At 45.6% G+C, this 12,524-nt stretch overlaps 1 protein-coding gene across 1 annotated transcript in view; it reads right to left on the reverse strand.

Moving 5' to 3' along the window:
- Positions 1-12,524, reverse strand: part of RHCG (Rh family C glycoprotein) — a 64,482-nt gene that overhangs the window by 16,108 nt on the left and 35,850 nt on the right. Inside the window, exons 3-5 of the mRNA XM_083180227.1 lie at positions 8,557-8,707; positions 2,018-2,165; positions 754-920 (exon numbers count right to left, since the gene is read on the reverse strand). Of these exons, the coding sequence (XP_083036353.1) occupies positions 754-920; positions 2,018-2,165; positions 8,557-8,707 (466 nt within the window). The remainder of the gene's footprint in view (positions 1-753; positions 921-2,017; positions 2,166-8,556; positions 8,708-12,524) is intronic.

Here is a 12,524-nt window from a genome sequence, read left to right on the forward strand (position 1 = left end):
AACATAGTAATGGACACAATGTAACTACATTGCTAATGTGATGGCTTGTTAGTTATTACTGTAAACTGGATTTGCTAAAGTGATAATATCATATGCATAAAGTTAATTACAGTAATATTCTCATTTTAAGGGCCCTTGGCAATTGAAGGGACGGGTTGGGATCATTTGGTCTACAGCAAGTTGGTCGACAAGCATTAGGTCAACGGTGTCTAGGTCGACATTCAAAAGGTCAACATGGGGCTTTTCACTGTTTTTTGACCCCCGAATATCGACACAGTCGACATGGGCACAGTTTCCAGTGCAATGCATCGCTCGCCATGCTTCGGGCACGGTACATCGCTGCGCTCGGCACACTATTTTATTCTGCCACCACGCTCTAGTGCAGGCATGTCCAACGTTGGCCCTCCAGATGTTTTGAAACTACACATCCCAGCATGCTTTGCAATAGTTTTAGCATTCTCTAATAGCAAAACTGTGTAGTTTCAAAACATCTGCAGGGCCAACGTTGGACATGCCTGCTCTAGTGGATGGTAGGGCATGAAATACCGCCCGTCAGCACATGTCGGCTCAAAAAACAGTGAAATACCCCATGTCGACCTTTTGACTGTCGACCTAATGCTTGTGTCGACCTAAATCCATGTTGACCTAGACCCATGTCGACCTACAACCATGTTGACCTACCCCCATGTCGACCTAACGTTTTTGACCCAATGCTTGTATCCCGAAGGGACAAGGACCAGACAGAACACCTACCATTTCCAGTTTCCCCTTTCTATTCACAATGGCGGATACGGCGAACGTGGTCACAACGCAGGAGGCCAGAGAACAGTATGTGTTGATGGCAGCTCTGTGCTGAGCATCTCCGGGGTTAGAAAGTGCAGAATTAAAGCTGGGCCAAAACATCCAAAGAAACAGTGTTCCTGCATTCACAGAAAGGGAAGCTGTCAGCACAAGTCACTGGGATCCGATAAGTCAACACTGTATGATCGACATGCCTTAGGTTAACAGGTACAAAAGGTCAACATGTTCAAACGGTCGACGTGGCAATCTTAGGTGCACAAACGGTCGACACCTTTCATCTTTTGACCTTTTTAAAATGTGGACCTATTACATGTCGACCATATGCCGTTGACCTATTTTTTACCTGTCTACCTAGACTCCACACCCAAATAATACCCCACACCCCATAACACCTGTACCATGATAATACTGGCACTGGCTCCATCTTCCTAAAGAAATCATCCAGACGGTAGAGCCCCAGGAGTAACTATAACAACAGCGCCTCCCCGTCATAAATTTCTGCGGTGCCCGCCCCCCCAGTAAAATTAAGCCCCCTACTCCACCACTTACAAGTGCCCACACCTGTTCCAATGTAAGCTCATTTTGGCATTCCGTGTTTAAATTCTGTTTCATATAACTGTATGTAGAGTGGAGGGAAATAAAGTACCAGCAAATCTGTTCCTAACTGCCATGTTACAGACAGGGGGGGGGGCAGATTTATTAAGCTTGGTGAATTGATAAAGTGGCTGGTACTTTATCACCAACCATTCCACCTCTAACTGTCATGTTACAGACTGGGTTTAAAAATGACAGTTGGGGGCTGATTGGAAGGAAATAAAGTACCAGCCACTTTATCACTTGTATCGAGCTTAATAAATCTACCCCTGTTTTTCAAACATGACAGCTTGGAGCTGATTGGCTGATACTATCTTTCTCTACTTTATCACTCTTTAAGGCTTAAGGAGTTATTCAGACCTGAATAACCCCCTAAGCCTGGTAATTCGTAGACTGTGCATGCATACGGATCGTAACGTACATGCGATGTGCCCACATGCATCACAGATGCAGCATACTAGTTACTGATACTGCACAGAGGCTGCATTCACTGTCCAGCTAACCCGCCAATGTTGCAGATGTGCCCATGACACGAGGACTTCAATCATTATTAATCTAATAGCCAATCAACCACGAATATGGAACAAATAAATAATTGGAAATATGAGACAAAGTAACTCACCAATCATGGAGAACAGATCAGAGGTAGACGATGACACATCCTTGTTGTTATATTGTTTCAAATGTGGACGATTTAAGATCCAAGAAACCGTCAACCCAAAGTATGCCCCAAATGTGTGGATGATCATAGAGCCGCCAGCATCAACAACCTGTAGTCAGAAATGGTGTCTCACAGTTAGGACATTAACATTACACATTGTACATAATAGTGTGAGATTACATCCCCTGTCTAGTGATCATAGGCATCCCCAAATTGAGTGGAACACCCTAATACCAATCCCACACTTATAAACATCTCCCTGCCACTAGCCATACCAGCAATACCTTATACCAAAGACTTTTACGTTTTAGAACTGTATTCCATTAAAGAAGCGCCCATCAATCAATTATGTGTGTTTGCATTAATTGTACTAGACCATTGGGTACTTGTGTATTATCTGGGTGCCCGATTTTCTTCATCGCACCTAACAATCGCGTTGTATCGCATCGCATACAATCATATTGCATACAATAGCAAACCATACAATAGCATACAATGCGACGCAATCTTGACTTCAAGGGAATTTCAAGGGAAATCGCGTCAAATCGCGTCCTTTAGGTACAGGCATACAATTTCAACATCGGGCGCCCAGATAATACACAAGTACCGACCATTGTCATATCACTACATACCTGCGTCATCCATTTAACATTATTAGCATGTATTGTTACACAGAGTACCGTAATTAGAAGATTAAAACTGAAATAGACAGAAGATTATGGTGTGGCTGAGACATTTGATATTGTAGCGAGTGCCAATTGATGATGGTAGACGCGACTGATTGGCGGTGTAATGCTGTGTACACACGGTGAGATTTGACATAAAATTTTGACTATATAGTCAAAATTGCATGCAGATTGTATGCAGATTGTATGCAGATCGCACGTGGATTTGCACTCCTGATTTGCGCTCCCGTGACTGCATAAATCGAAACCCAGATAGACAGGGCAGCAATGGCTATATTGTGCAAATCGAATGCAGATTGTATGTGAATAGTACAGAGTTATGCCTGGTACACACCAGGACGACTAGGGCCCGATCCCCTCAATCTAGATCCAATTCCGACCAATTGGATGTAGATTGTGTGGTGATTGGGCCCTTTTCTGTCCTGGTGTGGACCGATACCGATCCGATGCGCGGTCCCGCGGGTCAGTCGGTCGTTATTCAGATCCTACCTGCTGCAGGTAGGATCTGAATAACGACCATACTGCCGGGTGCGGGTCGCCATTGGATCGGACCCGCTCACGGTGCACATCGTGAGCGGGTCATGCTCCCCGCATCATCGTGAGCGGGTCTGAAGAAACACTGACGACCCGCTCACAATGTGCATCGTGAGCGGGTCGTCGTGGTGTGTACCCTACATTAGCAAAGATTGCATAGCAATCGAATCTTGAGTCGAATAGCAAGAGAATCTCACCATGTGTACACAGCATTAGACACAGCCAATGGGTGGTGGTAGACACACCCCTTTGATGTTGCACCCCCTAATAAAACGTGCTGCGCACACCTATGCTAGTGATACCTCTGCTATATTACCCAGAACGCTGAATTACCTCTTTGCCCTGTATTTCTGTTGGAGTGTTTAGCAGTAGAAAATGCAAATGCATCCTAGTTTTTGTTGAAGGCCTGCTATCCTCTTATTAAAGTCTCGAAGGTGCATAGACTTATTATGTACAGTGTTTTCTGAGGTTGCATATTTCTCATATAAGTATGTGTTCACCGTGGTCAGTGGCAGAACTTGAGGGTTGTGGGCCCAGGTGCAACAAATATAATTTGGGCCCCCTTCCTCCCCCCCAACCCAAGTTCATAGTACTATACCAATCTCTTGATTAATTTAATCAACAGTCAAAAGAGTGCCCCAACACAAAGAGAGTCCTTTTTCTCTCTTCCCTTCTCCAAGTTCGTAGTATGTAACACAGCAGTTGGTGACAGGGCTAGCAGTGGTCCTTAGGGGCCCCAGTGCACTGCACCTGCTGCACCAATGGTAGTTCCGCCTCTGACTGTGGTTCTAGAACAACCGTCTGCCACTTCAGTGCTTTCCTCTTGTCTATTTTGTCTGATATCCGTTGTTTTTCCTTATCCAATACGACATTCATCTGATATGATTTCATGATTTATTTGTTAATATTATTTCTGCTATGATATTATTTGTGATGATTTCAATAATTATATTAAATGAGAATGAAATTGCACTAACAAATGATCAGCAATTATGAAGTAACCACTCCCAAAGTACTAAAAAGTTGACACTTGGGGCGAAATGTAATAGGGTGCGTTTTTTTAGACTAAAAAAAAATCGCACCAAATCGCACCTTTAAAAATCGCGTTTTTTGCCGCAAATTCGCATATGTAATGAGATGCGAATTAGCGGCAAAAAATGCGATTTGCCGCGATTTGCCGCGATTTTTAGTCATGAAAATGTGCGCATTTTCAGTCATGAAAATGTGCGCATTTTCATAAATGCGATTTTGTGCTAAAAAAAAAAAGTAAAAAAAAAAATGGCGTGGGGTCCCCCCTCCTAAGCATAACCAGCCCCGGGCTCATTGAGCCGGACCTGGTTCCAAAAATACGGGGGGACAAAAAGCATAGGGGTCCCCCGTATTTCTGAAACCAGCCCCGGACTCTTGGACCGGTCCTGGTTCCAAAAATACGGGGGACAAAAAATCTGGGGGTCCCCCGTATTTTGAAACCAGCACCGGGCTCCAACAGCTCGCGGTGTCATGCCACAGCCGGGGGACACTTTTTATACAAGGTCCCCCGGCCAAAACATGAGCACCGTGGCTGGTCAGCCTTGGACGGGGTACCTGGAGGAGTGGGGACCCCCCCAATAAAGGGGTCCCCCCCCCCCAGGCTTCACCCGTCCAGGGCTGAAGCCCGGGGCTGTCACCGGCGTCCGTGGCCAGTGGACGCCGGCCTGATAGGGTTAAATCCATCATACATATCATTACATTGCTTTTTACCGGCAAACTACAAGTGCCAGCAGACCTCCCCCGCATGCTGGGACTTGGAGAACCACAAGTCCCAGCATGCAGGGCATTAATGGGCCCGCTGGGACTTGTAGTCCACCTGTAAAAAGAATGTTTATAAAAAACACACACACAGAGAAGTACAAGTTTATTACACACACACACCTCAATTTTACACCAGCGTAACTTACCATTCCTGGATCCAGCGCTGGTCTGGCTGCTTTACAGCCGGCTCCCCCCGCACTGACAGGCAGCGGGGAGAACCGCTTTCTCCGTTGCCTGTCACCGGCTTTCTCCGTAGCTTCTGTAGCTCTGTCCCAGTGCTACAGAGGCTGAGAGCGTGATTGGCTGAGCTACAGTATGCGTCTCCATGGAGACGCATAGCTCAGTCCTGATTGGCTGAGCTATGCGTCTCCATGGAGACGCATACTGTAGCTCAGCCAATCCCGCTCTCAGCCTCTGTAGCACTGGGACAGAGCTACAGAAGCTACGGAGAAAGCCGGTGACAGGCAACGGAGAAAGCGGTTCTCCCCGCTGCCTGTCAGTGCGGGGGGAGCCGGCTGTAAAGCAGCCAGACCAGCGCTGGATCCAGGAATGGTAAGTTACGCTGGTGTAAAATTGAGGTGTGTGTGTGTAATAAACTTGTACTTCTCTGTGTGTGTGTTTTTTATAAACATTCTTTTTACAGGTGGACTACAAGTCCCAGCGGGCCCATTAATGCCCTGCATGCTGGGACTTGTGGTTCTCCAAGTCCCAGCATGCGGGGGAGGTCTGCTGGCACTTGTAGTTCGCCGGTAAAAAGCAATGTAATGATATGTATGATGGATTTAACCCTATCAGGCCGGCGTCCACTGGCCACGGACGCCGGTGACAGCCCCGGGCTTCAGCCCTGGACGGGTGAAGCCTGGGGGGGGGGACCCCTTTATTGGGGGGGTCCCCACTCCTCCAGGTACCCCGTCCAAGGCTGACCAGCCACGGTGCTCATGTTTTGGCCGGGGGACCTTGTATAAAAAGTGTCCCCCGGCTGTGGCATGACACCGCGGGCTGTTGGAGCCCGGTGCTGGTTTCAAAATACGGGGGACCCCCAGATTTTTTGTCCCCCGTATTTTTGGAACCAGGACCGGTCCAAGAGTCCGGGGCTGGTTTCAGAAATACGGGGGACCCCTATGCTTTTTGTCCCCCCGTATTTTTGGAACCAGGTCCGGCTCAATGAGCCCGGGGCTGGTTATGCTTAGGAGGGGGGACCCCACGCCGTTTTTTTTTTTATAAAAACACTTTTACACATTTTTATTAACAGAACCATGCACAGATCTCAATGATCTGTGCATGGTTCTGTCAAATTCGCCTGTCAGAACCTGGTCTATTTTTTTTGCGATTTTTGGTAACATTGACCAAAAATCGCACCCTATTACATTTGCGAGTTGTATACTTTATAATGGGAAAACATCTGGATGCGAATTGAAATGTGACTAAAAATCGCACTTCTAAAAGTGCGATTTCGCGGTAAAAAGTGCGATTTTTTACCGCGATTTTCAACCTATTAAATGTGCGATTTTCGGAAAATGTGCGATTTCGGCCGTTTTGGACCAAAAATCGCACATGTCTAAAAAATCGCACCCTATTACATTTCGCCCCTTGTTTTATTAAAGTTTAGAATAATTAGACAGAAGGTGAACAACACCTAACATAAACCACATTTATGGCCATTTCTTAATATGGTAATATGGTAGTATCCGTATCTGGTGTCAACCAAGGTTAATCGGCTAATATGGAATAAAAAATACATGTAAGTTGATAGAATAATCATTAATGTCAGGCTTTTAGGTTTTAAATCTTCTATTGTTCTGATTGAAATATTCATTGCAGCTAACAGATTCCGAGATCACGTCCTGCCTTTCACGAGTGTGTAAATATTCTGTGTAAATCGCGCATACTATGTGTACACTGCATAAATAACTGTCAGTAAATACATAATTACAGTGTATGAAAGAATTTTACAACCAGCTTAAAAGATTCAACACATTTCCTTCCTTGCAATATATATGTATATTGGTTTGTTTGTCCTTGATTTATCTTGCGTTGACTTATAAAGATGTAACCACACTTACCTATACCGCGGTACAGCCGCATGGGCACAAATGCTGCACTGGGCTATGGGTGAGACTTAACATGCCAGTCATAGCTCTCACTCAAGTCACACCAGCTTTGCCGAAATTAGGGCGCACAGCGGCAACGCTAAGCACGGCTATATCAGTATATGAAAGTTATACATTGGGCCTAATTCAGACCTGATAGCAGGACAAATTTGTTTTCGAAATGGGCAAAACCATGTGCAATGTAGGTGGGGCAGATGTAACATGTGCAAAGAGAGTTAGAATTGGGTGAGGTATTTTGTTTCTGTGCAGGGTAAATACTGGCTGCTTTATTTTTATACTGCAATTTAGATTTCAATTTGAACACACCCCACCCAAATCTAACTCTCTCTGCACAGGTTACATTTGCCCCACCTGCGGTGCCATGGTTTTGCCCATTTTGAGAACAAATCTGTCCTGCGATCAAGTCTGAATTAGGCCTATTGTTTTGTTTATAGTATCCACTATATAGATTTAATATAAGGATTATAGCGGAAGAGAAGAGGCAGTTGTTGGCCTCACATACTATGGATCAGCTTATGACTTTTTAATTTTTAGTGGACGTGCATCTCCTTTTTAATGCAGAAAGGTTGGTTTAGGTTAATGGATAGCAGACGTTTCTGGTGCCTCCCATAAAGTGTGCGCATTGCAACCAAAAATTGTAAAAATGGACCAAAAATCTCCGGCCCATAAAGTTTTTCCCCCTTTTTCCCATTGTGGTTGCTTTAACTGGGTGAGATTCTAAGTCCTTGCTCTTCTGTTGGTGTGCTCCGAGACTAAACATGGTTCATGCACATTTCTTCCTAAGGGTAGTTGTGAATATCACCCTTTAGGTGTTTTTGGAACACCAATTTTTTGGGGGTCCCATAGAGAAGGTAAAGCTGCAAGGAAGTGGTTATCTTGTTTGTAGTACAGTATTGACTTTGACCCTTGACTTTGAAAGATCTAGTACAGATCAGTACTAGATAGTCAAAATCGAATGGGTACGATGGGGCAGATGTGTTAAGCTTTAACAAGAGATAAATGCAAGGGTGATAAGGAGAGATAAACGTCCAGCCAATCACCTGCTAACTGCCATGTTACAGGCTGTGTTTGAAAAAAGTCAGTAAGGAGCTGATTGGCTGGACGTTTATCTCTCCTTATCACCCTTGTATTTATCTCTTGTTACGGCTTAATACATCTGCCCCACTGTACCATGTGATTCGATCCCAATCAAACCGGGATTGAATAGAAAAGGAATTGTACTGTGTGTACACCCCTGAAGTTTACCCCCTCCTGTCTCAGTAATGCCATTTGTGTTAGTGAATATATAGTGAACAAATAGGCAGAGTTGTTGTGAATGTTTCTTTGACTCTATATACAGGTTCATATATATAATAAAGAAATGAGAGATATTTCTTACATGAAGCTTATTAAGAAGGACGTATTCATTGACTGCATAGAGGGTGACTTGAAACAGGGTCATCACCATGACTTGTACAGGACTGCATTTGCCCAGTATAGCACCAAAGGCAATACACACGGATCCCACGCAAAAATCAGCATTGATGAGGCTGAAAAAGAACAAAGACATTATTATGTTCAATAATTTATGGAATACCTGTCTTTCAACTCTAAACTGTGCAAGACAAAGACATAATATTACAGGTAAAGTGCAAAACAATAGAATGCTATAAAAATATGCTGCTGGTGTTCTCACGCAAGTATAATGCAACAAAAACATGTTTTTTTCTTCAACCTTGAATTGTATACTTTAGAATGGGAAAACATCTGGATGCGAATTGAAGTGTGAAAAAAAACAGACAAGTCAAACTGTGGGTGAGATTTAATAGGATGAGAGATTCAGAAAGTGAGAGATTTGGTAAGAAATCTCCAGTTTTTTTAAAGCGGAAATCACTTACACTGCAAAATCACAATGGTTTTGCAGTGTAAATGATTGCCGTTTTAAAAAAACTGGAGATTTCTTACCAAATCTCTCACTTTCTGAATCTATCATCCTATTAAATCTCACCCTGTGTATCCTATTACATGTGCAAATTACACAAAACAGGCAAATTCGGCTGTTTTTTTACTAAAAGTTTAAAACGTCTAAAAATCTCATCCTATAACATGTCACAGACTTTGAGTTCTATCAGGAGAAAATTTTATATATTACATATTATTATTATATTTTATTACATTCATAATAAGCAGCGTTAGTTGCAGTGCCAACCAAGGAATGCAAGGGGGGGGGGGGGGCGGGGAATCTTAGAGCTCATATATACATCAAACCTCCCAACTTTGCGAGCACAGCAGGCGGGATGCTGCTGCTGCTGCGCGCCTGAGGCGCGCCAACATTTTCGGGGGCGTGGCCTAATTCGGGGGCGTGGCCCATACTCGTGCCTCTCCTGCGAGGCCACGCCCCCATTTTGCCGCTATGGGGGCATGACCCAGAGGCTCACAGAGCGTATGCGCACAGCGTTTATTCCCCCCTGCTTAGCAGCTGACAGGGGGGACTCCCAACAGCCACCCCACACCGCGGGACACTGCCACCCGCGGGTGGGACAGCGGGACAGGCCCTGATAATTGGGACTGTCCCGCTAAAATAGGGACTGTTGAGAGGTATGTATACATACATGTTATCATGTATGTATAAATGTGCTGGATGCATCCCCCAAGGATCCTCAGTGCTGACTGCATCTTGCAGCGTGCTGGAATCAGCATAAGCCATTGCTTAGTTAAGCCGGCCGTCTGGTCAATAGAAGTCAGGGGGCAGGAATAACTGTCAGTATTTATACTTATTCCCGGTCACTTCAAGACGCCCAATGCAATCAGCACTGAGGATCCCTGGGAGATCGAGCCAGCACATATATTACATACATACAGGGCCATCGAAGGGGGGGTGGGAGCGACTACTTTTACCCGGGCCTGGGTTTGCTGGAAGTGCCCGGCTCCTGCTCCCACCTCCCCTTTTGTAGGGATCCAGACATTGGGGAGATAGATGACAGGTTGATACCGCAGCAAAGCCTCTCTCCCACATGCTGCTCAGCGCTGTCAGGAACCAGTCTGTTTTTCTGTCAGTTTCTGTTTGGCATTTTGACTCACTGGTGGCCTCCAGTGGCAGGTCTGTTGCCATTACAGCTTTGTGTTCTGGGAGCTTAATTTATTCACTAGGCTGTGAGATAATTAAGCTATATAAGCACTAGTCTGGGAGCTCCCTGAATCTTCAGGTGTAATTAATCACCTGAGCCCTTTATAGGGCAGGCTCACCTGCAGTACTCTGCCAGTGATAGCTTCCTGTTAACCTATGTTTAGTTCCTGCTTCCTGTGGAGAGAACTCTCTGTCAGCTCTCAGCTTCGCTACCTGGTTCCCTGTTCTGTCTGCTGTTTGGATCTCAGGATTTATCCTCTGCAGCTCATTGCTCACTGTAGCATCAGCCTGTATATCCGGACCCCGGAGCTTTCTGGTTCCTGCTGTTCTCCTTTGGAAATTCCAGTGCTCTCCTGGTTTCCTGCTTCCAAATCTGCTTGGTGTGTCATCCAGTCCTGGGCCAGAGCCTGCGCCTGATCCACTTCCCTCTTCTTCCTGTGTGTCACGTAAGTGCTCCTTTGGAGCCCGGTGGTTCTATCTTTTATTATTCATTTGCCCGCCGTGGCTGTTCCCCGCTGTGGGTCCGTCGTTATTCCTTTGTGTCATTTTTCCAGCTGTTCCTCCTGTTTTGTTATTGTCTGTCACCCTAGCTTCCATCAGGCAGGGGTGTTTCCCTTTCCATCTGCAACCAGTTTTGGGGAATCACTTGCCTTGGTGTGCCCCTGTTCCGAGATTCCCTATTGTATCTCTTGTGTCTGCGACTGGGTCGCAACTACCGTCCTTGGCCTGGTGCCGGTAGTCAGGGGTCTTTTTCCAGCTAGGTCCTTTAGCCAGATCATCCTTTTGAGCTACCCCATGGCGATTGCTCACCCCTTGTCATTACCTAACACCTGGCTGCATCAGGGTCAGAGCCGGCCTAACTGGCTCTGTCGAACGCGGCGGCTACAGGCGAAGCCTAGCACTTGCAGGGGTATTCCATCTGCCCGGGGGACTCAACAGAGTCAGTGTAGGTTTCGCTGTGGCCGTTCAAAACAGCGGTCCCAGCTGCGGGCTCACGCCTGACCTTTTTCCTCCTGCCAGCTGTCGTATCACCTAGAGCCCAGGCGAAAACCATAACAAGCGCTGTGTGGTGAGCTGGGGTGAGAGACAACTGCAGCATCATCTTGTCATTTCTATCCCTCTTGTTAAATTTTTTTTCACTGGGACATGACCACGCCCCTCCGGAGGCCATGCCCCTCCCGGTAGCCACACCCCTAAATTACCTGGGCCTGGCCAAGCTATTGATGCTCCTGCATACATAATAGCATGTGCTCTAAGATCCCCCTGCACTTCTTGGTCGGCGCTGCAGCCATCGCTGATCATAAGTACACATCTGTGCAAATAGATAAACTGATTCTGAATTCAAATTATTTACAGTATGACCAATGTAATAGTCAAATTATGGACAAACAGAAGTGAATCCTGTCCATCACCAAATAACTGAGCGATGAGATATAAAAACAATTTGGCCAAAGTGTGCTGTGAAAAAACTGATACTCAGGGGAGCCATGATTTAAAATGTTAAAATGTTAGCACTTGTCACAGCAGTGCACTTACAACTACTCTACACTAGGTGCACAGGAGGCATCGAACATGGCAAATTGCTACTCTGATTAGATGCTCATAACATGCTCCATGAGAGATTCCTGATATGCGTGAATGCTCTGATGCACATTTAGCTGTTGATGAGAGAAGACTGCGATATGAATGCCTTAGAATTGCTCCTGCGGTGACACTTGCAAGATGCAGCCACATTCAGACTTTTGTCCTACTACGAGGGGGAGTCAGCCACAGAAGCGGTATTGACAGCTTTCTATTAACTGATCCAAACTTGCAGGGGTTGAGAGGTGCCCCCTTGGGCACCAGAGCCTGATGACAGTTGAGGGAAGGCAAGGGAAGAGAAAGAATGGTGTAAGCAAATGTCTACAATATTATTTGTAGACAGAGCCGGATTAAGCCTACGGGGGGCCCAGGGCACTTTAGAAAGTGCCCCAGGCACTGCATGGAAGAATATTACACTGAATATTAAGAATAAGAATATAACACTGTCAAAACACAGAGTAAAATCAGTATGAACTTGGTCAATGGTCAACTGCAGGGGGGTGTTAATATAAACAAATATATATATACCACATGAAAAGCCTGTGTTTGTCCCTCTGTACCTTACCCTGTAGGAGCCCTGACAGGCTCAGCGCTGCCTTTGATTAAAAACCCTCCCATGACGAGGCCGCTGCTGTCCTCCATGGGCCTGAGAACCTCCT

This window comes from Crinia signifera, chromosome 4, assembly GCF_055691185.1.
Source record: "Crinia signifera chromosome 4, ASM5569118v1, whole genome shotgun sequence".
Lineage (NCBI taxonomy): Eukaryota > Metazoa > Chordata > Amphibia > Anura > Myobatrachidae > Crinia > Crinia signifera.